At 47.9% G+C, this 25,332-nt stretch overlaps 5 protein-coding genes across 5 annotated transcripts; 2 read left to right on the top strand and 3 right to left on the bottom strand.

Moving 5' to 3' along the window:
* Window positions 1-3,679: 3,679 nt before the first annotated feature.
* On the top strand, window positions 3,680-3,973 carry HOO65_050633 (Phosphatidylserine decarboxylase 3 alpha chain; the record flags this gene model as incomplete). The annotated part of the gene is made up of 1 exon (XM_071000976.1): window positions 3,680-3,973. The coding sequence occupies one exon, from the start codon at window positions 3,680-3,682 to the stop codon at window positions 3,971-3,973; it is 294 nt and encodes a 97-aa protein (XP_070858692.1).
* Window positions 3,974-4,827: 854 nt separating this feature from the next.
* HOO65_050632 (phosphatidylserine decarboxylase) lies at window positions 4,828-8,738 on the bottom strand (the record flags this gene model as incomplete). Its single annotated transcript, XM_071003108.1, has 4 exons — window positions 4,828-5,115; window positions 5,189-8,137; window positions 8,318-8,362; window positions 8,553-8,738. 4 exons carry the CDS (start codon window positions 8,736-8,738, stop codon window positions 4,828-4,830), a joined length of 3,468 nt encoding a protein of 1,155 aa, XP_070858691.1.
* A 2,638-nt stretch (window positions 8,739-11,376) lies between these two features.
* HOO65_050631 (putative coatomer subunit epsilon) lies at window positions 11,377-12,477 on the bottom strand (the record flags this gene model as incomplete). The annotated part of the gene is made up of 3 exons (XM_071003461.1): window positions 11,377-11,485; window positions 11,626-11,864; window positions 11,941-12,477. The coding sequence occupies 3 exons, from the start codon at window positions 12,475-12,477 to the stop codon at window positions 11,377-11,379; spliced, it is 885 nt and encodes a 294-aa protein (XP_070858690.1).
* Window positions 12,478-13,098: 621 nt separating this feature from the next.
* HOO65_050630 (Malonyl CoA-acyl carrier protein transacylase) lies at window positions 13,099-14,466 on the bottom strand (the record flags this gene model as incomplete). The annotated part of the gene is made up of 2 exons (XM_071003386.1): window positions 13,099-14,189; window positions 14,298-14,466. The coding sequence occupies 2 exons, from the start codon at window positions 14,464-14,466 to the stop codon at window positions 13,099-13,101; spliced, it is 1,260 nt and encodes a 419-aa protein (XP_070858689.1).
* A 7,770-nt stretch (window positions 14,467-22,236) lies between these two features.
* Window positions 22,237-23,569, top strand: HOO65_050629 (putative peptidase C1-like protein L477; the record flags this gene model as incomplete). The annotated part of the gene is made up of 4 exons (XM_071003392.1): window positions 22,237-22,460; window positions 22,523-22,622; window positions 22,676-23,306; window positions 23,367-23,569. 4 exons carry the CDS (start codon window positions 22,237-22,239, stop codon window positions 23,567-23,569), a joined length of 1,158 nt encoding a protein of 385 aa, XP_070858688.1.
* Window positions 23,570-25,332: the final 1,763 nt, after the last annotated feature.

The following is a 25,332-nucleotide window of genomic DNA, read 5'->3' as shown; positions in this document are numbered from 1 at the left end:
TGCTTGATAGCAGTAATAGCCTGAGGACTGGAAAAAGAGAAAAGTTTGGGGAAAGAAATGAGGAGAATGAAGCAAGAAAAAAAAGGTCTAGAGATACAAAATCTGCTCAAACTATGTACGTACATCCCACGGCTCATCTGGCCCTGACTAGGGACTGATACCACGGGTTGAAGAAGGGTTTGAAAGTCCGTGCGTGCGCAGATGCGATAAGGCGCTATATAGCATGGTGCGGAACGTGCATATGAATGTCATTCCTAAGTTTCTGCCTGTAGCAATAACTTAAGCTGCCAATAAACAATGCACAAATGCTCAGTGTCCTCTGTTGCCGAGACCAAAGGTCCGATGAACCTGAGGACCCGCTAGCGTTAAGCCGGCAGAGACAAAGGTAGGTAGGTAGGTGTGAGATAATTAAACCTCAATAGCAAGCCAATAGAGACAATATGAGATGGAGAAAGGAGAAGAGAGAGACAAAAGAAACGAATTTTGTCGCTTCTGCAATTTGTATTTGCCTCGTTCCAACGCCCCCGCCACTACTGATTCTAAAGCTATAGGATGGAATCTACCGTACGGAGGTTGTCTTCACGATGGGAGAGAGGCTGCCTAGTCTTGTGGTTAATGTCGTTTGTAGCAGCAGGGCTCTAAATGAATGTTAGAGATTACAACGCCCTCATGGGCTGGACCAAGACAAGGAAATATAGCAAAGGGAATATTGCTGGAATGGGAGACGAGCCCATGCGCGTCCTCGACTCTCTTATTTACAGCTGCATGTGCACTCTTACATGTTTTTATGGGAAGCTATCTTTGGTCAATAAAGGGCAGGATTTTGTCTGACAGACGATCTACCGCAAGGCAGGTCGCAACTGTTTTGTGTAACCACAGTAGTGCGGGTGTTATATTCGGCAGATCATCGGGTAAGCTTTTGCTTATGGTGCCCAAAACAAGAAGGTGGCACGAGGTACATAAACCCCCCATTTGGTACTCCGACCCCCCTTTTTGCTTACTAAACCCCTTTTAGCTTATATAAGCAATTTTTTGCTGTGGGCGCCGCCTACATGCGCGCCCCCAATTCTTTTATGCGCCCCCTCCCTAGTTGTTTTTTGCTTACCTAAGCAATTTTTTGGCTTACCTAAGTATGATTTTGGGCAGTTACTACGTGGGCATCAGGTTTTTTCTACACAGGCATCAGGCTTATGTGGGCATCAGGCTTTATGCACTCTGATTGGCTCTAGCTTACAGGTACATGCCCCATAAAGGCAGTGAAGCATGTGCACTAACAGTGGGCCAAATCTCAAGGATTCTTTACAAGTAGCAACACTACAGTTGCTGTGAATTTCTTCTTCTGGAAGGGCTATTTCACAACCTTTGTCTCTATACTATTTATTTGAGCTGCCTTTATACTCAAATATAACCACTTGATTCTCATTCTCTAAATACAATGCAATCTCCCTCTCTGTCCATTAGATATAAAGCTTGTTATTCTTTAGTATACTTATCTATCCTTCTCTAGATGTCAGCTACACCCCTTCTTCCTATTCTGAGAGGATTATCCCCTAGCTCCCAGGTGACCTCAGCCTCTATACAGCTATTCTCTGCCTTACTCTACTAGCTGTCATGAGGTTATTTTCCTGAGTAGGTACAGCTACATCATAGTACTTAAGAGTAATAACATAGGATAAAGAAATCATATATCAGTGAAGTCTTCAACACAAAGAGTATCCTGTCCTTTTTATATTTCTTTGTGTAAATATCAGCCATAGAATTAGCCAGGGGAGAGAGGTACATTGGCAGAATTCCAGAGCATAGAATGCACTAACAGACACATTTCTAGCCAATCAGAGTGTGTAAATTTGATGCCCACATAAGCCCGATGCCCATGTAGAAAAAACCTGATGCCCACGTAGTAACTGCCCAAAATCATACTTAGGTAAGCCAAAAAATTGCTTAGGTAAGCAAAAAACAACTAGGGAGGGGGCGCATAAAAGAATTGGGGGCGCGCATGTAGGCGGCGCCACAACTAGGGAGGGGGCGCATAAAAGAATTGGGGGCGCGCATGTAGGCGGCGCCACAACTAGGGAGGGGGCGCATAAAAGAATTGGGGGCGCGCATGTAGGCAGCGCCACAACTAGGGAGGGGGCGCATAAAAGAATTGGGGGCGCGCATGTAGGCGGCGCCACAACTAGGGAGGGGGCGCATAAAAGAATTGGGGGCGCGCATGTAGGCAGCGCCCTGTGACAGCTGTTCTCTATATCTTAGGGTCTTGTCTAGACAACCTTATTTTTTAGGTCAGCATTTGCGATCATCTGTTAGCTAGCATACCAGAACCCGAGGCCTGCTTACAAGGGAATCAACTAGTAAAGTGGTTCGATTTGTGGCTATAGCAAGGGTAGTATGAGCAGTTTAAAAGAATTAGAAGAGTGAGGAGGACCGTTTTCTCCACTACTTAGGCTAGTACTCTAGCTCTAACCTACAGCACTGTTCTCCTTGTTATCGATCACTGTGCCCCATCAAGCTCTCTTCTCTGCATCCGTTTCTCACACACGCTGGCTAGTATAATAGTATTTCCTAGTTGATGGCTTGACCGCCTCAGTGTTGCATGCTCCTGTGTAGACATAGATGTGTTACGCGTTTCTCGAGTCCCTGTTCTTACGCGTTGCCCATAAAAATCCAGGGCCATGTAAGACTATGGCACCTACCAAGTAACAATGGTACTTTCGCCTTGTCCGCCTCGTCATCTCAGCCTTGGTCACACTCGCACTCGCACTCGCACTCGCAATCGTAAACCGTGGCCAAACCAGCGCCAAAGTGAGGTCCCAACAAACAAGGGTTAGAAGAGTCCGGGCGGTGACAAAGGGAGTGGGAAAACGACGTTGTGGGCTGTGAGCGTTTCAAGACACAGGCAGTAGAACGAAAGCGAATGCTAGTAAAAAAAGATCTGATAAGAAAACAACAGGGTTTATGGGCGTTCAATCTGCCCATGTGCTCAGCAGATGGGCTCACTTGGTGGGGATGGAGGAAAAGGAGGATGCTGGTTTAGGACAAGATCTGACTAGAGGCTCCAGCCTAGGCATTATGCTGCCATGAGTAGTGCTAAGCTTTGACAGGCTGTCAGGTATCTGCTGTACTGTATAGTGTGCACAGTATAGTACTGTTTACTGACTGCTGGCTGCCTTCCATGTCTGCCTGCTGCCCATGTTTTCATTCTGGCTGCTTTCCTTGGTGTCCTTGAGCTTGACCATTGGAAAAGTCAGGCCAGAATGGGTGAGAATCGGCACACAGTACAGCAAACCTCTTTGTCCTTTGTTTTTGTCTTCGTCTTTGACTCTTGTCTACGTAGCCCGGCTTGCCATGCGCTGCTGCCATTGGCTAGACAACTATCCGGGCCCATATTTCGTCTTCTAACTAACTAACAAAGGAAAGGTACATGGGTACAACGGCCACACGGGGGTACCCAAGTACCCAAGTACCCCTTCGTGCTAAGATGCGCCGACTAACGTAGGCCAGCACTTTGTGTTGTCCTCTTTATTTTATAACAAAGAGCCTGCCCGGCCTTCGTTCCTCTCTTTATTTGCTCAACTCTATTCCTCAGACCTTCCCCGTCAAACTATCCTCTGCATTTTACTTCATCTCCTCCGTCACGACACCAAATAAAAAAAAAGCCCGCATCATCTCCTCCGCAACAATGTCGCCCACTTACACCATGTCCGCCCATTTGTACAAGCAAATCTGCTCGTCGTGGCGACAAACCGGACACGGCTCGACCTCGTCCACAGCACCTACCGTTTCTACATCGACTAGTAGTAGCAACAGTAGCCGTCGCTCATCGCATGACTCTGCGCCCACTGCTGCCACCGGAACCTTCAAACAGCACCCCCCAACAACAGCGTCTCCTGTGAACGTCTTGCTATACCGCCCGGGCTCGCGCTGCTCATCGCCGCCAAAGCGGTCTGCGGCTGACAGTGACCACGAAGACTGAGCTAGGACAGGATATCAGAGGCTAGAGGCCAGAGGCTAGAGGCCAGAGCCCAGAAACCAGAGACCAAAGATTAGCGACCCTTTGCTCCCCCAAGACCTTCTCTTGTTGTGCTGCTGTCTGTGTGTCTGCCATGCTCCTGAGCCATTACTCTTTTTTTTTTTTCAAGTTTTTCCTACTTGCTGTGCTCTACGCCCGAAACTGAGTCAGGCCATTTTACTGCACAATCGGCTGATGTTCTTTTTTTTTTTTCTCTTTTTTTTGATTTTCCTAGCGAAAACATTTATCCTTTTTAGGTTCTTTTTATTCTCGTTTGCTTAATGACTCCCCCCACCCCCAGTCTTAGTCTTTACCTAGCACGCACCCTTTTTCTTTTTTTCATCATCTACACGTTTTCGCCTTTAATTATGGCATCATAATCGTTCTTGCTACTTTTTCTTTTTTACGTTCCAAGACAACATGGAACTCCCCTGCCTTGCTGTTGCTCTCTTTTTTGTCCCATCTCTTGTTCTTGTGTATTATTGATGAGAATAAATATAAGCGTAATAAACTTTTGTCTCAATCTTCCGTGTTCTCATTTACAAGTGAAGAGTTGTCCTCTTTACTATGGAGTCTCTCTGACGTCATCACTACACTAAACTACAATTTCATACACTTAGTTTCTTGGGGGTTTTGATATGCTCGACATGTGGACTAAATTCTCTATAAAGTCACCTCTATAATATGTACATTTATTAATACCTGTTCAGCATGTCTGGATGCATGCAATATGCAAAAGATTAATATAAATATTCCTGGGTCGCCTCCTGCGAGACAAAAGGCATGTCTTAGACAACTTCCTTTGTCGGACTCCTGTCTCAAACAGGGTGTTCAACCTTCGTGATAACTGGGACCACTACTGGAGCTGTCGCTGAGGATGCTGCTTCAGTTGTCGTACCAGCTGGAGCCATCCCCCCAGCAATGTCGCCAGTTGCATCGCCGGCCTCATCACTACTAGCTTCTGACGAGTCCGGGTTGACACTGCCCTGAATCCGGCGTTTGGCCTCTTTTTTGTCCGCCTCCGTTACTTCAGCCGAGTTCTTGCGCTGGTCTGGGCTCCATTGCGGCTCGTCAGGCGAGTGGCCAATAGACATGCCAACGCGAATCTGCAGAAAAATAGTTAATATAAACGCGGGATGCTAAAGGAAAAGAAAAAGGTGGAAAACAAAAAACACTTACCAGGGTCTCTAGTGCAGTTGTCGAGTTGTCACACAGATCATCATCAAACTGGACCTTGCCCGGCTCAAACAGGCACAGGATTGTTGATCCACCAAACTTGAAGTAGCCAAGCTCCTCTCCCCGTTTGACCTCGCTACCTGCCTTACGTGTAATCACCGTGCTGCCGACCATCATGGCACCAACGCACACGACCATAACCCGTCCATGCTCCTTGCTATCAATCGGAACTAAAATCCGCACGTTTTCGCCGTACACATCAAGCGCCGACCGAATAGCCATGGGGTTGACAGTGTAGTACTCACCAGCAATCAGCTTATCTTGCCCCATGATACCATCAACAGGAATATGGAAACGGTGATAGTCTTGTGGCGCTAGGCGGAAGATGCCAAGAGCTCCGCCCTCATAGCGACTTACGTCCTCGGGGTAGGCATCGCCGAGCAGCCTCTTGATAGAAAACTCGCGGCCCTTAACCCAGATCTTGGTCGCTTGATCAATGCGGTTGAACACAACACTGCGACAGTCGGCAGGTGAGACGACAATTTTAGAGTTATCTGGGGCCGAGCATGGCCTGGCGCCAGGCTTGAGTGCGCGGTAGAAGAACTCGTTGAAGTTTTTAAAGTCCTTGAGCGGCAGCAGAACCTCAGACATGTCAAGTCGGTGAAAGGCAATAAACTTTTCAATTTGGTCGCGGGAGGCAGGGTCATCATACTTGTCGCCCTGTTTAACGCTGAGCTTTTTAAGTAGCTTGCGGATCCGACGTCTCTCCATGCTGCTTGACTTGAGGCCTTTGTACAAAAGTCTAATACCAAGACGAACATAGACGCTCATCTTCTCTTCGTTAATCTGGCCAGTCAGACGATCTTGGACCAGGATATTGGCCGAGTTAGCTCCAAGCTTGTAGCCGCCATACGAAATCTTGGTTATGACTTTGGAATACCACTTGCGCTGTGCTTGGCTCGCAGTGACAAAGCCGCCCATCATGAGGTCATTAACCTGTCTCCAGTCTGAGCTGGCGCACGTAGCCATGTGAGTGACAATGTCAGCGTCGCTGCGCTTGTTGAGGCGAGGCTGGTGGCAGATGGGACATTGAGCAATCTCAACGACATGTTCCTCGCCAGGGTCGCTGGCATCAAGGAGATCAGGTTCGTCGTTGGGGGCCAATGGCTCGGCATTCATGGGTAGAGTAGTAGCCGTGCCTGAAGCAGAGTCAGAGCCTCCAAGTTCTGACCCATCGCCGAGAGTGAACATGGGGGTAGTAAGAAGCGCTTTGGCACTGTCTACAGCTCCCTTGAACTTTTCAGAGACAATAGACTGCTTTGAGCGGCCTTCCAGCTGGTCCTCTAGACAAATTATGGCTTCTACAATAGTGAGATTGTCTAGATCAACTCCCTCAGCTGACTTGTGGGGAAACCGCTTGAAAAAACTGTCGATAGTAGATTCTCTCAAAGTTGAGCCCAGAGTATCCAGCATAGTGGTCAACTCAACGCGGCTAATTTCACCGCTCTCGTCGGAGTCGTACTGCTTCATCATGGCTCTCCAGAACTGCTGACGCAACGCTTGATAAGGCATGTACTTGGCGCGGATGTAAATGATAGGGTTATGCTTGTCCTCCCACTTGTCTATATTTTTCATTTTGAGAGGAAGAGCGTATTCCGTAAAGCCATCATCTTCATCGTCCACTTCTTCAGCAGCTAGAGTAGAGGTACCTGCCACAGCAGCATCTGAAGGTTTGAGCAGAGCTGGATTAGAAGCAGTAGTGGCAGATATAGGAGTTATGGGTGATTCTTTGTCAGGCGTATTCTTTTCCCCAGTTGAGTTGCGGTTGATAGAGGGCCGCATCATTTTAGTCAAGCTTTGAGCGGACGACGAACGGGATATAGGGATCTTAAGGCGACGAGGCTTTTTAGAGGTAATGTGCTCTGGTGGGTCCCGGAGAAGATAAACTCCAGTTTCTGGATCCGTTCGAGGAGCTTTGCTAACAAGATCCTGCACTGAAAGATCACACGAAGCAATGAAATCATTTCCAGAGTAACGATCGTGATCAATTACTGTGAACAAGAATTTGTATGACTGCTCGTGGCCCATGACCTGGAAGATCATTTTTTCGTTGAAGATAGGGTTGAGATTGTGGCGGACGCGACGAGTGCGGTAAGTCTTTTTGCCAAGAGAGGCGACAACGAAGGGATCAACATCAAAGCTAGTACGAGTGAGGTTGGACTCGGGAGGCAGATCGGTAATTTTGATGACCTCGAGATAAATTATGCCGACCATATCGGAGCCGCCATTGGAGAACTCATAGGGATTATTACGGCGCTTCTTTTTCAATCCGCGAATTCGGAGGCGGCGTCTTCGGTTTTCCGAAATATCACCGGTTCTATCATCGTCTTCTAGATCTTCGAGATCTTCGTCATCGTCTTCGCCATCGCCATCAGTAGTAGACGAATCCTGAGCTGCTGCAGCAAAGGCGGCATTATCGGGAACGGGGGCTGTCGGAGCGGCTGCGGCCTTCTTAGAAGATCGAGGTAGGGAGTTGTTAAACTTGGTGCGGATGGGGGAAGTCCCATTGTCGGTAAAGGTCGAGACAAAGGCAGAGAATTTGGCCATTATTTGCCCCGGCGTGGCATTGGGAGTCTGAGAGTCGATCAGGGTGAATTGGAGTTGGACTTCGCCTGACACATTACTTTGTTTGCGGCCAGACTTCCTGCTATGCAGAGAGTACCATTTAGGCATTTGCTCATGTTGGTTATTGGAAAATATTTCTTCAAGGGTGATGTCGAATTCGCCCATGTAATCACGGCCAAAGCGGTCTTTGTCCCAGCAAATGACGTCAAGCACGAGACTGTGAAGCGAGTTCACGGGCATTGCACCAGAAACGTTCCATTCCGGGTTGAGGGTCTTCGAAACGGAGTGGGTAGTGATTCTGGCTTCGCCAAGGGAGAGGACGAGATACTTTGCGCATAAGAATAGGATACGTCAGCTTGTAGTTGTTGGTAGAGGCAAAAGGGGAACCCAATGGCTAGCGGGAACGTAAAGACGATAGGGTGGTGCGAGATGGCATCTTGAGGATGTGTGCTGTTCAAGTCAAGGAAGAGGATGTGGCATTTAGTGCTATGGTGGGCGGGCGCATACCGGATCAGAGGTTCCATTCCTGTCTTTAGCGGCGAGATTTCGGCCCTATTGAGTTTCAATGGAAGGTCAGCTTAGAGTATGCTTGGGAGAGCATGGCACATCGCCATATGTTTGGCAAAGGAAGAAAATAGTTGTTAAAAAGAGAGTCAACAAGTATTGAGCAATGCTTTCCGAGCAAAAAAAAAAAAGAGACACCTATTATGGGAGGGTTGAGGAACGCAAAGCTATACCATACCTTAAGGACCTCCACCTTTAGCACCAAGCCAGTGTTTGCCAAGTTTGGGTTCATGGGCAGTGCTTTTTTGGACGGTTTATAAGCGGCGGTGTTGTTGTTGGTGTTGGTAGCAGTGTTAAGACCAGAACTTTGTGTGGGAATTGAGGACGCAGGTTTGAGCCTCGATGATAGAATACGGCTGACCATATTAAGGAAAAGAGGAAAGAAAAAAAAAGAAAGGAAAGAAAGAAAGGGAGAGCAGGAAGACAGAAGAAGTAGAAGGGAGACGAGACACTGGCTTATGGGAAGGGAAGGATGAAGTAGGGAAGGAGGGCCAGAAGGAATCCAAAGCAAACGGAAAAAGGTACCTGTGCAAGGGAATTTTGGTACTTGGAGTTTTGGCACAGCAAGCACCAAAGATATAGGTACCGTTTAGTGAAAAGCCAGGTACCTCCTGACAGCTGAAGGCGAGAAGCAGACAAGAACAAGGTGATTTTGAGAGCTAGAAACTGGGAAACTACCCACCAAAAAAGGCCGGACAGGTACAGTTCGCCCAGCTCAGCTGACAAGACACCACGAGAAAACGGGGGAAAAAAAAAAAAAAAAAAAAAGAGAAAGAAAGACAAGACAAGAAGTGACAAGCAAGAGGTAGGAACAGGGTAGGGCAAGTAGAGAGCCAGTAAAAATTCCCTGAAAAGAAAGCAGCAGGACGAAGAGGAAGAAGAAAAAGGCTGCTGTTGCTGTTAGTGCTAGCGCCAAGTAAGTTGGGCGTAATTGGATTTGACAAGGGCAGTTGCTTCTTTTGTTTTATGAGCCCTTGTAAGCTAAAGCAAAAGCTGGAGCAAAGGGTTGCAGGAAAGTTACAGCGGCGTCAAGGGGCCTTCTTTACAGGGAAGAGACTCACTGAGGGAGACAAAGGACAAGGGTTTAGGGTTGCCTGGGCCGAAAAGATGCGATATATTGGCGATCTTTGTGGCGGATGCTGACAGAACAAACAAGATGATTTCGACAAGAAGGAGGAGATATTCAGTTGATTGGAAGACAAGGGGGCAAGTAGAAAATATAGGAGAAGAAGGAAAGGGAAAAAAGGGATTTGCCCTTCCTTTTTGAGGATTTCTCTTGACAGCTTGTCTGGTTACTAGTAGGCCATTTCTCCGTTGTGCTTCTTTTTTTGGTAGACCGTGGACAGGCATAAACAAAGGGTATTGTTTTCTGCGACAGAAAGTGGTGGGAAAATACACATCTAATACATGTACATAAATATCATCCACGGTGTCTTGTCAGTGGCCCGGCAAACAAAAAGGAGGGTCATGAGAGCCCAGCACCGACCATAATGCACACCAAGCGTTCTTGCTGCGTTGTGGGTTTTGGACGGTGATTAGTGTTAGTGCAAGAGAAACAGGCCAGCAGAAACAAGGGCGAAGGAGTGGGACGACACGGCAAAAGCGGTGGAAAAATAGAAAGAAAAAGGGTGATTAAGCAAAGAAAACAATTCAGATACTAAAGCTGTTACAAGATCTGAAAAGACGGACAAACCTCCTACAGGCTTGCATCCTAATATGCCGTCATCCACAAAAGCCTCCGTATTTTTTTTTTTGTTTTCCTTTTGTTCTGTTTGGTGTAGTCACTGTGCATTGCTCTGGGATAAGGATACAAAGTCTATAGACGCTATACAAAGCGTCACTACTAAGAAAATGCTCGCTTGCATAATCCAAGCCGCCTCAGAGCTAGACTCTGATTTGGCCTTGTGTGCTTTTGCCTTGTCTGCCGGCTGCCAATGTCATGTTTCTTCGCTTCCGTTCACGTTGCATCTACGACCGTGCGTCTATAATATTTTTTCTTGCTTGTACCTGTGGTAACGATGCTAATTAATAGCATACTGCGGATTATAGCTGTGGCACCGGCCAGTGATGGGATGTGGCTTCTTCAGAACAAGATGTTGTCGTCATAAAGGCCCGCGTTTTTCAGGCAGCTGGCAGACAGCTGTCGTCGCTGTCGCCGCTGACGTCTGATGGTGGTAATGCCGGCTGAAGTGGGATTCCTGTCCCATAGAACGAAGTAGTAAGTGCTTCGTGGTGTGCATTTTCATCTTGTGTCCGTTGTAGTTAGAAGTTGCCCTTTTTTCTCCCCTGGTTACGTTTGTCTCTGTATTCCCCTATTGGATCAAACACGAACGTCTTTACCCCTCTCTTACCCTCTTCCTGGCTCTTGCGCTAATACTATTTGCTGGGCGGCTTTTGGCTACTCAAACTCCGCCCGAGTGCAGGGCAAGTGTGTGATATACAGAGGAGGTACATGCAGGCACATAGACATACTGCAAAGGACTAGGCTGAAATGAATATATAAATAAGCAAAAAAGAACGCCTGATAAAAAACAGCCAAAAAAACAGTGGCATCATGGGTGACACAACTCCGCTTTGTAGCAATAAGGTAAGAAGGAAAAAAAAGGGATTTTCTCCGTATTCCTCTATTCTTCATTTCTGGCGGCAAAAAAGGAATGGGAGGCAAAAAAGGAAGCAGATGCGTAGAAGCAAATACTGTAAATGAATAAGAGATCCAGCCGAGGCCCAGTAATGTATGGATGATAGCCTGCAGATGTGCAGCTGTTGGTTGTGTCCAAAAGCGTCTCATCTCAACCCGGTCCGTGTTGCTCCGTCTAGCTTACCTCTTGTGGTATTATCGGTTAGGCTAGATAGGGCAGATTCGGTCGATTGATTTATTCTCTCTGGGAGAGCCAAGGAAACACGAGGTATCGAGATGCGAAAAAAAAGACCATTTATTCGGACTTTTCTTAGCCAGCCTGTAGACGAGACAAAGAGTCGTACATGCAACGCAATGCACCAAATTAAGCAGAAACCTTGGCACTGTACTTGGTAGCGGCCTGATCGAATAGCGCACTTTTTTCCTCCAGCTCAGTCAGGAAAGTGTGATCGGAATGCGTTTGTTTGAGTTTGCTATTACGTGGAGTGTTGTTAGCGAACATGATTGGCCGGATAGGAGTTGTATAGACTGAGTAAAAGCCACATAGTCTAAGAAGACTACAGACGGAACATCACACAGCCCCAAGAAACAGAAAGAAGGAGGTAACACTTACGTAGCAAGCTCTGACACGTCCTTGCCAGCTACGGCATTCAGAACCAGCAGGTTCGCAATAGCCTCGGCATACTCTGGCTCTTTGGCCAGCGCCTCCTCTAGAGCAGCCTGGGCCTCCTCAAGCCGGCCAAGGTGTAGCTCTGCAACGGCCTGGGAAACTAGACTGCGCACCGACGAGGTTGATGGAGCCTGTGCCAATTCCTCGTACACGTAGAACGCCTGCTGGTAGCGCTCACCACCCTATATGTCCGCAGTCAGCACCACATCTCTATTTGCTATTTTAGCGCATTCAAATATCGAGCCACAAAAAACTTACCATACGTATACCCACCCACGACTCTGCCAGGTTGACCAGCAAGCTATCTTGCGCCCAGCGGCGGGCGGCAGCAACTTCCTTAAGCGCAAGATCATTTCTGTTCTGCGCAAGATGGATCTGCACAATCAGCGCGACAGCCTCCAAGCTGCCCTGGTGTCCACCCAGAAGGGCCAGTGCCTCATCCGAGCGACCGGCGGCCTGGAGCACGGTGCCGACTAGCGTTTGAACGGTGGTGTCCTCGGCCGCCGACTCGGCTAGCCGCTCAGCTAGTGACAGCGCCTTGTCGGTCTGGCCAGCCTGGTTAAGGGCCAGAGAAGCCACTGCCTGCAGCGCAACATCGTCAGTGCCCTTGAGCTCGCTTAGAACAGCCATGTGTTGACCCAGAGCTAGGCGTGCACGCAGGGTCAAGATGCGGGCAGGCTTTTCGTTTTCGGGTGAAAGATCGGAAACATCGAAGTCGATGACTTCTTGGTATTGGCCTTGGTGGAAGGCGTTGTGCATGTTGATGAGCTCGCCCTCGGAGGAGTAGGGGTCCATGGTGGGCGATTGGGGTGAAGGGAGTTGTTGAGAAGGGAAGGTCTCTAGAAGGCGGAGAATTGACAATGTTATCGGGCGTTAGGATACGTGTAGAATAGCAGGGCCGTTATGTAATGTCGTCGCTTGATTGTAGCTAGCTGTTGCGACAGTATATCTGGTGGTGTGTCGTAAGGTCTACTGTGTACAGTAAATTATGTGTATAACTAGAAGCTTTGTCCGCCTTGGCCAAAAATAGTGGGGTTAGCGACGTGTCCAAGAAGATATGGGCCAAAAGTATGTCTACACGCTAGTCGTCAAACACGATGACTTCGCCTAGTACATATATGAAAATGGGGGCGGGCGAAATGTTGGGAGATGACTCTTTTGGTCTTGATATTATCTCATCAATTGATGAAGCTTAATTTTTAATGCTATCCTGAGTTTTCTTTTAAAAATCAAAAGATGTACAAGGTATAAAAAGTGAATTGCTTAGATAGCACAAAGTAAAATATCCAAAAGTCGCTTACCCTAAAAACCCTAGCCCCTAAACCATTGTTAACTTGGCCTCCAGTCCTGTTACCTGTTATAGCCTTTTGGTGTCATTAATTAATCCGTTTGTACCCATATCGCCATTCTCGTTTTTTATGCTGCAGTTCCACAGATGGACTGCATAGCAAAATCAGATATTGGCATTGGCATTGCACTGTCGGTGTCTTCCAAACCCCTTAGAACCTCGTCGATATCTTCAGGCTTGCTGATGCCCCAAACACCAGCGTTGCGCGATCTATCGGTGCCACGGATGCCAATTTCCTTTCCGACTAGATTGCGGCCGACCTGGCCTGGCCCAATGCCAATCCACCGACGCACCTGGGCCTTTTCATTAAGGTACCTGATGCTGTCAGCCCAACGTACCGGCTCAACACCGGCACGTGAGACGAGGTCGGCAAGTTCCTCGGGGCTATTGAATGGTCGTGCTGAGATGTTGCTAATGCATTGGATGCGGCCAGGGAAGGCAATTGTGCCTGGGCGGCTAAGCATCTTGTACACAGCCTCGCCAGCCGGTCTCATCAACGGGCTGTGGAATGGGGTGTCGGAGTTAAGTCGTAAGGCTTGTGGGTCATGACCTGAAAAAAGGCGCACACGATCTAGCACGCGTGAGATGCCTGTGATGCTGCCACTGAGTACGATTTGATTCTTGCTGTTGACGTTTGCAATGCAGACCTGGCCTTCGAAGGGTGTGTGTGACCAGTCGCAGACGTTTTCGCCAACAATGGAAGAGATGGTGTGAATCAACGATGCCAGATACTCAGGCTCGGTTATGATGGCTACCATGCCGTATGTGGAGCCGGGGGTTGCGGCCTCTGCTCGCTCAGTGGCATCAGCCATGACGGCGGCACGACGGTGTACGATGCGTAAACTATCTTGGAAGGACAGATAGCCACCGGCGACAAGGGCGGCAAATTCGCCTAATGAGTGGCCAAGTGTGTAGTCTATGCTCTGGCTTGTGTTGAAGTTGAAATTGCGCTCAAGAATGCGCAGAATAAGTAGTGACGTTGCCATGATGGCAGGCTGTGCATTCACTGTGGCGTTGAGGCGGCTACTGGGGCCAGATTGGATGATATCCGAGAACTTGTAGCCCATGCACGAGTCTAGCTCGTCAATGAATTCACGGGATGTGGAGGGGAAGGCGTACAGCCACGGGCTGAGCATGCCAACTCGTTGAACGCCTTGGCCTGTCGCAGGGGTGATGAATTGTTAGCGGATCTATTAAAAAAGGTAGGCGGGAGGACGGGAGATAAATTTGACTCAGTGACGGCATAGGTGAGATAGAAAGTACGTACCAGGAAAGAACATTGCAGTTTTGGAGCGACCAGGAGACGAGATATATGGCCGAGGTGAGCCAAGGATTTTGGACATGTCGGAGGCGGAGGTAGCTGAGGAGCGGAGGTGGCTTGCACTACGGCTACGGGAGGCGAGAAGCCGCCGCACCACGGGATTGGTGACACTCATGTGGGGAGAGGGAAGGGAAGGGTATGTATGGGTGGTGAAGGGTGATAGAAGTGAACAAGTTACAGACGAAAGTGACGAAAGTGACGAAAGTGCCGAAAGAGGTCGTTATATAGTCAAAGTTGAATGGGGCAGGGTGGCGATGTAGTGGGCTGATGTAGGCGGATTGATGTAGATTAATATGCGGAAGCTGTAGCGGGGGGCTGCGAGTATGTCTGTGTGTGTAATATTTATTTCGCATCAAAAGGTTGGGGTTAGAAAGTGGTTTTTAGCAATGACTGGGAACACCGCAGGAAAATCGACATAGAAGAAGAAGAAGAAGAAGAAGAAGAGGAAGAAGATTGCTAGACAAAATCCACGGCAGAGGCGAGAGAGTAAGTAGTGGCGGACGGCCATATATAAGATTATCACAGCATAGCGCGAAGCATAGGCCTATCAAGCCGTCTCCATAGGGGCGGGCATTAGCGAACGGCAGCAGCAACAGTCATAACGTGACGCATACAGATTACAGAAGGAAGCCCTATTTTCCCCTCTGGTATCCCCAGCCCCAAGCCTAGGCCTGGGCCTAGCAGGCATAAGACCAGGTTCCATGCTTGTCATGCGTTTTTGCGGAACAAAGGGAGCTTTACTGCTCTGGGAAAAAGGTCTGGGGATAGACGTATAGGAAGGAAGGAAAAGTCTGGGGGAAGGCCAGCAAGGTGCAGCGCAGCGGATAAATTGAAGAAATGAAACCTTGGTTGCAGAGGAATTCCAGAGGGAAGACAGAAGGAAGACAGAAGGAAGTCAGAAAGTCAGTGAGAAAGAAGCCAAGAAAAGAGCCAGCAGAGCAGAGTGGCAAACGTGAAGCCAACTTTTCTGGGCATTTTCCTACGTCATAACCTAGAACCAGGTTACCAGCACGATTGCCAATTAAATTGCCAGGACAATCTCCAGTGCAGCGAACATCTAGCCGCGTGACTTGTCATTGCTGTGGGTTTCTAGAAATCCGGGGTCTTTGCTTCCTAGGCGAAGCCTTACTCCCTGCTTCCTCGCTCTCGTTCATTTATTGCCCTGGCTTTTGTGTCTGGCGTTGACGTTGGCGGAATGCCAGACTTGTTCCCCTTTAAAGCTTGGGTGCCGTTTTCGAATCAGGAAAAGCGTCGCAGCTGGATGTTTGCGTGGCTTTAACTGGTTGCACTAGACCACTCGAGTCATGGGCACCAGTACAACAATAGCAACAATACTGTGTATGATTGATCCGGCCTTATCTTCGCGTTCCTGTCCTTGGTGTTGTGTATACTCTGTTTTGTAGTAGCGCTGTTCTGTGGTGTGTCTTGCGTTTTGCGGCCTTGAGGAGCAGACTTGCTGACATGAACGACCTATAATCGAACCATCCAATCAACAATCACCAGACAGACCCCAGGGTTTGCAAGATTTGGAGGAAAGTGAAACGCTATCTGCAGGCGCCATCTTCAATGCGACTAATGCACTGCAGCATCTTCAACGCTGGTTTGCCACTTTGATCGGAGGTACGGTCTCGGAACTGGTCTAGGATGGGCGGGGCAAGACTATACTATATGTCCACACATCGTCGACCCTTTGGACTCGCTGAAACTGGCGGTCTGGTCGGTAAGTACGGGTAGAGAGGCAAAAAGCAGAGGGAAAAGAGAGGCGATGTTATGCTGTATGCGATAAGCGTGGGAACATTTGGGCCATGGTCGGTTCGAATATGCATGCACTTCTGAAAATTTGTGGCTGCCCTGAACGCGGATAGAGTAACTACCCTCTCTTGATATCTGTGTGCGTGCGTGTGTGCGTATTCGCACGTACAGTAACTGCTTCATGGACTCTAAAAGCCACCTGGCAACCCTGGCGTGTCTTTCTCGGGCTACTACCATAAGAATGAGTCGAGAAACATGAAATAGTAACCCTGACATTGCAAAATCTCTACTAGCTCGGAGTTGCTACACTGTGCGAGGCCTGAAGCCGAAGGTGCACTCGGAATTATCCATGGGCCCAAGGCTCAGGCTGCCTTTGTCCTCTCTTTTCAGGATTACTTCTCTCAGCCTTCTTACGGCGCACTTGGACGGCCTGCGCATAACGGGCCCAACTTGCGGGAAAGGAGAAGCATTCTCCAGAATGGTAAAAATAATTCATCGCCCCATGCTGCCAAGCCTGGGGATCTCTCTTTGATCTACAAAGGAATAGGCCATCCAGGAACGACATCATCCAATCCCAGAAATGAGAACTTCGCAGCTCATGTGACCCTGAAGAATGCCCCATTTGATTTCACAAGCTTTGTGCTGGGGTTATTCCTTCCAGCCGAGCCATAGCGACAATAACCGCCAAGATGCTGGTCTCAGCCGAGGGATGGATAATGGATGGATGGAGGGAGGGGGATGCTGCATTCCTGTTTACCATCGTCTTGTATCGTTTCACCATTTTTCAATGCTGTTTTGATGTCAGAACTGGCACTTTGGCAGACAAATTGTAATTATAGCTCTTCTAGTGCATAGGAGATTTTGACGTCATAGGAACTTTGCGCTAGCTGCGATTACTTTGCCTTCGTGATTTGTAGCTAATTCTTGCCCTTTTCGCTTGCATCTTCGCTTGCATCTGTCTTTTTCCTCTCCCCCCGGCCGCCAATCTCCACGGCCACGGGAAACACCGCAAAAACACAGTCGCACACCCGACTCTACTCTAGCTCCTTATTCCCAGAGGACACGCTTGCATCTGTCAGTGTCAGCCGCCTTCTTACTGCTGTAATTATCGGCATGGGCATTCTCGTGGAGGAAACAGAAGTTTGCCTTCGCTACGGAGTGATGAGGACAGTCCAATATTACATGATGTTCGATCGGCAGCTTTAACCTGCTAGACCTGCAGCCACACGCCATCAAGGCGATCAGTCTAGCGGCGCTCAATAAGCTCGGGAATAATGTGGGCGAGAAGACCGGGCTCGCGTTGTCAGCTCGAGATCTGGAGCTTGGCTGGAGCTGCAAAATTAGTTCTTACACTTGGAGGTCGTACGGATGGAGATTTCCTACAGCCTTCTGAGGATTTGCGGAAGAAACAACATCGCCCTTAGTATTGGACGCGACCTGGAGAATATGGAATTCCGAAAGAAGCCAGAACGGGCTAGCCCTAGCTTCGCGTGATACTATATCAGACTAAATGCGCTCCGAAAGGGTATTACCGTATGGAGTGATGTGGGATCCCGATAATGTAGCCGTAGACTCCCGACGCCAAATGGCCTGTTTGCCGTCCTCTTTGTATACAGCGATGAGGGTGTTTATTATGCTTGCAACTGCTAATCCTTTTTAAGCATTTGACTAACTGCAGGCTAGAATACTAGATGTCAACAAGCTGCCTTCTATTCCGGTGAGCTAAGGCTCCTCTGCGATGGGGCATCCCGATAGCCGCCGTGCAAGCTGCAAAATGTGAGCCGCTTTATGTAAAGAGCTTGCGCTTGTAGGAGAGATCTAAAGGCTTCAATATGTGGAGTCTAAAATGCTGGTATTTGCAGCGGCAAATCGATCCAAGTAGACTAAGTTAGCTTGTGTACAAGATATATTTTTGACTAAGCTTCGATGTATCTACGCACGGGGTTGATGGTGGATAGCGTGCTACGACTATCGTCACTACTAGTTTCTTGAAGAATGACGGCAGTTTGCCATGCCCAATAAAAGGTGTGCAGAAGAGCACGCTGCGATAACATAGCCGCAGAAGAGGACTCGGGGAATGAAACAAGGCGGCGGGGCTGTAATAGCGCAGCCGGAGATGGCCTTAGGAATCAGCAGCCCACATGCTTATTCAACCTCCTACACCCAGCCAAGCGTGACTTCACTTAATGGCCTGGATTCATACAACTAGATCGCCAGGAAAGAGCCAGCTCCTCCTTCTACTTAATGCAAGCAGTGATAGCTGCCCGGCCATCAAGTCCAAACCCCCGCACACAACATGTCCGAGTAAACTAACTTCCAAAAGGCTATCAACCAAGCTGGCCAGTACGTATTATTATTGCATTTTAGGAAGCCTGGCTGGCCGTGTCAAGTCGGCTAGCCTATAAAGATCAATTTATCTTACTTGAAGATAGCCGCACTGGCTCGTTGTGCTTGCTAAGATGTCAGTGTGATTACGATGTCGTAATATGAAGGTCTTTCTTAGAAATGACCATTCTTGTTTTATAGAATACCTGAGAGTACGAGACGGGGGTCTCTAGCCACAAATCACATGTCGATGAAGTGAGTGCAAGACTGTAGCTAGAACCTTTCCAGCATCTCCTAGGATCTGGTAGAGAGCAGTGTCTACAGTAGCGTCGTTAGGTAGACAGCCTTCCTACAAGCTAACAACACCAGAGCCTACAGCTAACACATGACATCTGTACCCTAAAAAGAGCGTTAACTCAAGTTATCAGTGATTTAGAGAATGTTGTTGGCACGTGACCATCCAGTGCGGTGTATTGTGCTATACAACTTGGCCCATACGGCACCTATTTAAACACTGTTAATTTCCCTCCTCGGTTGTGTCAAATCCTCGAGACAATGCATACGGTCAACGGGATGTCAAGACCAGAACCGACACAATAAAGAGGCTATAGTGTCGAGCGATATGCTGCTATGTGCGGCGGGTGGTGATGTATATATATATGTACATGCCTTTAATCTGATTGGCTTGCATAGTTAAGCTTGCCCGTGTTATTTCATTGGCCAGATCTCGCTTCAAAAGGTGGTTAGGGTTCTACTGTAGAGCACTCCAAGCTATGTGAGCCCCTTTTAATAGTACAGTAACTGCAAAGCAGATCTGTTGACCACACAACCCGTAAGAGTTGCTTAGGAAGAGCCACTGGTATGGGAGGTAGTCTTTCAATAAGGGTCTTTGAAGCACATAAGGCAGAGAGACATGCTAGACAGAGACTTGTTGACTTTAATTCGGCATTAATTACAGGCTCTCTGAATGCTGGTTTACAGGCTTAGTAGTAACAGCTGGCTTTTCCTTCTTTCCCTCCGCCCCTTGCCCATTGTGTATGTACAAGTTTTAACAGCCATATGACGAAGGCGGTCTGGTGATGGATTGGCGAGGTTGATCATCGCCGCCCGATGTTTGATGCCAAGGTCGAGCTCCAACAATTGCATTACCTATTATGCCAATCCTCCTCTGGAGCTCTTTGACAATGTTGAATAGTCGGCTACTATACTAACCAAGCAGTACATTAAACGTGCCTATTTTCGGGGGGCAGGGCTTATGCTGACCTGTTGCCTAATGGGCTTCTAGGTCTTTACCCTTTTAGGAGAAATATGCTACTGGATGCTACCACCTCTCTACATACTTAGATGACAGGATGACGGAGAAGGCCGTTTGGGGTGTCTTCTAGTCTTTGGATAATCACCATCAAATTAGAGACCTGAGCTGACGCGACTAATCGTGAGTGGAGGTTGCTGGCTGACTAAATTATTTCTATCATGAGCCTATGTCACATCGCTGTCGAGCCTTTTTGCTCCTATTTCATCAAGTATATGAACGAGGTAGCGGCTGCGGGCTATCAAGCAATAGATAGCGAGACACATTCTGTTGGACCTATAAAGACCCCAAAATTCTAAAAGGTCTTATGCCCTTAGCCACTCACAGCTAGCTTGAATGTGCTCTTCGGCAATTAGGGGGCAGATTAGTTTATAGAGAGGTAGAGATAGCTACCAAGTAGCTGTAGCATGGGCTATAAACTTAGGGTGAGGAGGGACTTGAATAAAGCCGTGCAATCAACAGGTTTGGTACCAGTACTGATGATGGCACAGAGGGTATCAAGGCAATGGCCAAAGTCTATTGGGCACTAATGTAACTAATCAAAGCGGCCTAGGGCCTAATGATTTGGATATTGAAAGACAGTTGAGGATAGTAGACCCAGCGCTCAGAGAACATCGGCGATAGTAGATATGGTCGGGCTAAATGATGTCTCAGTTCGCCATGGTGCTGTCCATTGTGGAAGGCACTAAACTTTGAGACATGTAATACAAGGTATGGGTGATGATTCGTGGATTACTGCAGTCAGATATTCCGAGCTGATAGGGGGGAAGTATTTAGATATAGGCCAACAGCTGCGCAAAGGTAGAGGTGCCGACAGTCTCATAAGAGAATTTGTCTCAGAACTTCACTGGACCTGTGTGTCAGTAACCTAAGTCAGGGTTACCAAGATTGCTGACCCTGATCCAGTTCGCCTAAACGTTAGGGTTAGTATCAGACATCAAGGGTCTTCTTCCAAGGCCCAGGGCCAGACCATGACTTTTGGGATCTGTAGGCAGATAAGCCTCTGGTATCCTGGGCGCAGCCTCAAGTAGGGACCTCAGTTCTTTGCAGTTGGGAGAGCCACCGACACTTCCAGATGAAGCCTATGCTTGCTTCAACGCCAAAAATACAGTTCTCACGACAGTGACTGAGGCCATTTTAGTCCGCCTGCATATTGTCATCATCCCCAGCCAGGTTGGAGAGTCCCCATAACTAACCGCCCTGCATAGGTTAATATTGCGGGGGGTCCTGTCTTGATGGCCCGCTTCGCTTTCCCTACTAGAAATTTCCACCTGCAGGAAGATCTAAGGGCTAGACCTCTGAAAGAGATCTGAAATGCAGCGTATTGAGTCTATTGATTTCTTTGGGAGTTGAGGTCTATCATTAGGCAGAACTATACCAGTAGTTTACACAAGGGTTTACCCAGTGTCAATTCGACTAGGGGCAGATTCTTCACAACGATCAGTAATGTTGAAGGCCTAGAAGCAGCTGACAATCCCTGCCGCTTTCTTCTTAGGCAGGCTGGGGTAGCTGATGAAATAACGAAGGATAATGTTCAGGATGCTAACAAGTCCTGAGCGCCGCAGAGCTTGCACTGTTGATAAGCCCTTTATAGGGTTAGAAAAGAAAAACTTACTAGTAGATTAGGAGATCTACGTACGGTCAGTCGGTTTCGAGCGCGCTGGTCTTACAGATTGCAGAGTTATAGATACCTGACAAATGTTTTATGGACTGAAAGGGAGTTTGGGCTGAGAATTGATGTGTACCTGCATCTTATGGTAAAAGTTAGGTCTAGGCCATACACTAATTGGGCAACTCTGTGTTTATATATGCTATAATTCTGCAATATATATGTAGCAGAACACTTGTACGTGCTGCATCATTGCTCACCTAGCCTATAAGAGGCCTTTGACTTAAATAGTAACCTGGTTTGTCAACTGTAGACAGCTAAACATACTAACGGGTTTGCACCCTTAGCATTCCTACACTACACTGGAAGACAACACAACGGACTGGACGACGACATAGCGCCGATGTTAGTAGAAGAGGCATGTAGAAGCTACAATATACACGCAGCTTAGGCGCCCGAGCTGGCCTCTTTTTAACAGGATCATTTGAACAGGATCATTTGATCCAAGATTGGTGCCGATACAGCATTATGATTATCCAAGACATTGCCTTCGCTCAGAAGAAACGCGCAAGTGAGTAGTCACTTCGATCTAATTCGGGATATAATGAGCAGATACTGGAGGCTGTGACTCGACCAACATGCATCCGTGCCTAAATTAAAACTTGAAGATCTAACAAGTTGAAAAAGAAATTTAAGGAGAACAACTTCTTGCGTGTTTGATAGGGCAAGGCAGCAAGTAGAGCCTTCGCTGAGGCCTTTCATCGAGGACGTCTATAAAAGCAATGCCCTTCTCACTCTACCTAGGGCAAAAAAGAAGGTGGGCAAGCCTTGATGGAATAACACCACCAGAATCATAGCCTAGATCCATACGCGACCATTCACCAAACATGCTCTTCCATATCCTCGCTGATGCGACCAAGGAGAACACGAAGCTGGGTGCCAAGGCAATCAACGTCGCTCACCGCACTCACAATGGCGTCTTGAATGCTACGGGCCTCGGCGGCTTCATACCTTCCCCTGTACAGAACCTCACGGATAACCTGTATGCCATCAATGAGAGCTTGGTCCGCGGGGCTGGGAGGCAGGCCGCCTCATTTCTCCAACAGCTTGAGTAAGTCTTAATGGGTTCATAGTGACGCTTTCACATGTCATCTTGACTAAGCAATTGATTAGTGGGCCAGGAAATCAGCGTCGGCTCCGAGGAGCGAACCCTGACGACAGCGATGAAGATGAGGCGGACGAAGACCTTGCCGAATCTTGCCTGGAAAACAAGGTATGGAACTCTGTGATTTATGCCCCAAGGAGACAATACTAAGGTGTCTTTAGGGTGGCGTTGTCCCGGTGGAGCACCATGATCTACGGTGGTGTGATCCTATTCCCGACAACTACGATCCCCGAGACCACGAGTTTGAACTTACTAGCATAAACGTCAAGCCCTCGGTGGATCTTCGACCCTTCTGTCCGGATATCTACGATCAAAAAAGGATGGCAAGCTGCATTGCAAACGCCGTTGCTGCTGCTTATGAATATGGTATTAACAAGCAGAAATTGGGCGCGTTCTCTCCCTCTCGGCTCTTCATCTGGTACAATGCTCGTGCGAAATCAGACAACCCGCAGCACATCTACATGAATACCGGCTGCAGAATGAGAGATGCCATTGCAAGCCTCAATTGCAAGAAAAACGGAGTTTGTGCAGAGGAAGACTGGCCATATGTTGTTGGCGAGTACGACGAGAAAACAAAGGTTTTCAAAAAGTTTGCGAAGCCCAGAATGAAGCCTAGCCCAGAAGCAATGAAAAAGGCTCACTTCCACACGGCTACGAAGTACTTGTTCTTCAAACCAGGTAAGGATCTATGCCTTAGGCTCAAAGGATGTCTTGACAAAGAATATCCGTTCGTTATGCAGATGAAGACCTTTGGTTCTCTCAACGACTATATGACTCCAGATCATGAAATTAGTAAGTCAAAGTCTCCCGCCTTCTCATCGGTTTGTGGTTCTAATAACCGGCGTCACACAGGAATGCCTACCGGAAAGGAACTTAAGAAGACAGGCGGTCACGGCGTCATGGTTGTCGGCTACAATGACAACGAGAAGGTATTCATTGTACGGAACTCATGGGGTGAGAAATGGGGAGACAATGGTCATTTTTACATGCCCTATGCTTACTTGAAGCATTGCTCTGATTTCTGGACACTTCGGGTGGTCAGCTCTCGTTCGTGATAAGCTTTGTTAGACTATTGCAAGAACAAGTCTGAAGCCCTAGGCATGGCCAAAGTGCTCAGTTAGCTCAGGAAATGGGGGTGTCCAAGTCCTTTACTTTGATCAACATCTACTGTTTATATTGCAAGAGATTTGAGGTGTTCATCTTTGTCAAGATAGCATCCTAAACCCACCTCTTACTTTTCTTCACACAGAAACGAACGCTTGTGCCTGATGTCATCGAAGGTATCACTAGAGACCTCTTATGAAAACACATTTACGCGTTCCTTCCTACTAAAGACGTAGATCTTTAGCAGGTATTGAACACTGTTAAGTTTAGACCTATTGAATGCTAGTAAGTTGTAGCCATAGATAGCTAGATAGTTCCCCGGTAGTTTAGCCAACCGCCTGGCCTGTAGCAGTCATGCGGACACACATCAAGATACTATGGAAGGTCGGATTCCATAGGCGACTTCGTACAGCGGGATGTGATTGGAGTTCGCCTTGCATGTTAGTTGGTGACCACTTCGTACGCAAGAGACCAGAAGGGGTGGGATAAGCTCGCATCATGCTTCATAGCCCCGACTCGCTTTGTGATGATGCCGTTCCGTATTTTGGCCAGTCTGTTGGAACTGTGAGAATACAGTGGAGTGACCCCTATATCAGTTCCCTTTTGCTTGGCAGTTTTTAGTCGAGAGCTAAATCCCGCCCCTCCATTGGCATGGAACGCTCGAATTCGTCCATCTAATTGTGTTATGGTTAGTTTGCTCTGTGGTTGCATGGCTAGGAACCTCGTCCACATATGCCTAGTGACACTCACTGTTGACGATTGGAAGGAGGCGTCCTTGGCTCGATAAGATCTGTGCGGAGACAGCTGCTAAGATTCTACGTGCAAGACTCGGATTGTGGGATTGTAGGCTGTGTGGTCTTTTGATAAACACTGATGCTGGAGACTTTGTTCAGTCGGTACAGAAGTAGCTGTTTTTGGCCAAGGCCGACTTTGAGTGATTTAGCCAAAGTAAACGGACCCTGTTGAACGTTCACGGCTCCTAGCATGGGATTTACTTGCCCTAAAGACCGGGAGATAGCAAGCTTATAACCGGAGCAAGGTTCCATCTTCTAGGTTTTCTTAGCTGCTCTATTGCCGCCTCCGTATCAAGATAGGCATTGATATCCTTAACCACAAGCAAGCAATAGATGGCATCCTCCCATCTAATAAGGTTTGGCTTACCCTTCAACCAGAGGACTTTAGTCGCTAAAACTCCCTCTATAATAAGGATAGAACGCTTGCGGCTTTTCCTGGAACTATCATAGATTCGGCGCTTAACCAGCGCTATCCTAAGCGCGATGGCCTACGCGCGCAAAAGTCGCAAGGTCAGCACTAGCTTGCCGCTGAGTGCAGCAAATTCTGAACAGGGATTTCTGCTATGCGAAATACGAGTAGATTTCTGGGTCATTAACAGACAATAACAAAATAAGCTTCCTGTCGAACACGCCCTAACAGAAAGCACAGAGGCCCTTGGACACTATGCAGACTAGAATCACACCATATGGACGTGAATGTCAACCTTCCCAATGAGAGTATAACAACAGTCTTGAAACAATGAATTGACAGGGTTGAATGATAGTTCAAGACAAAGAGATATGAGAACAAATGGCGATTTCGCAAGAAGACTGCTATGGTATGCGTTTTAGGTGAAAGCTGATGTATTCTGAATTCTGCCTTGCAGACCCCCTTATACTGTTCCCATCCTCTTCAATCTCTAGAGTTGACGAACTGTATC

Source organism: Ceratocystis lukuohia, assembly GCF_044167205.1.
Source record: "Ceratocystis lukuohia strain C4212 chromosome Unknown Supercontig5_pilon, whole genome shotgun sequence".
NCBI classification, from domain to species: domain Eukaryota; kingdom Fungi; phylum Ascomycota; class Sordariomycetes; order Microascales; family Ceratocystidaceae; genus Ceratocystis; species Ceratocystis lukuohia.
This window is presented reverse-complemented; position numbering and strand designations above follow the sequence as displayed.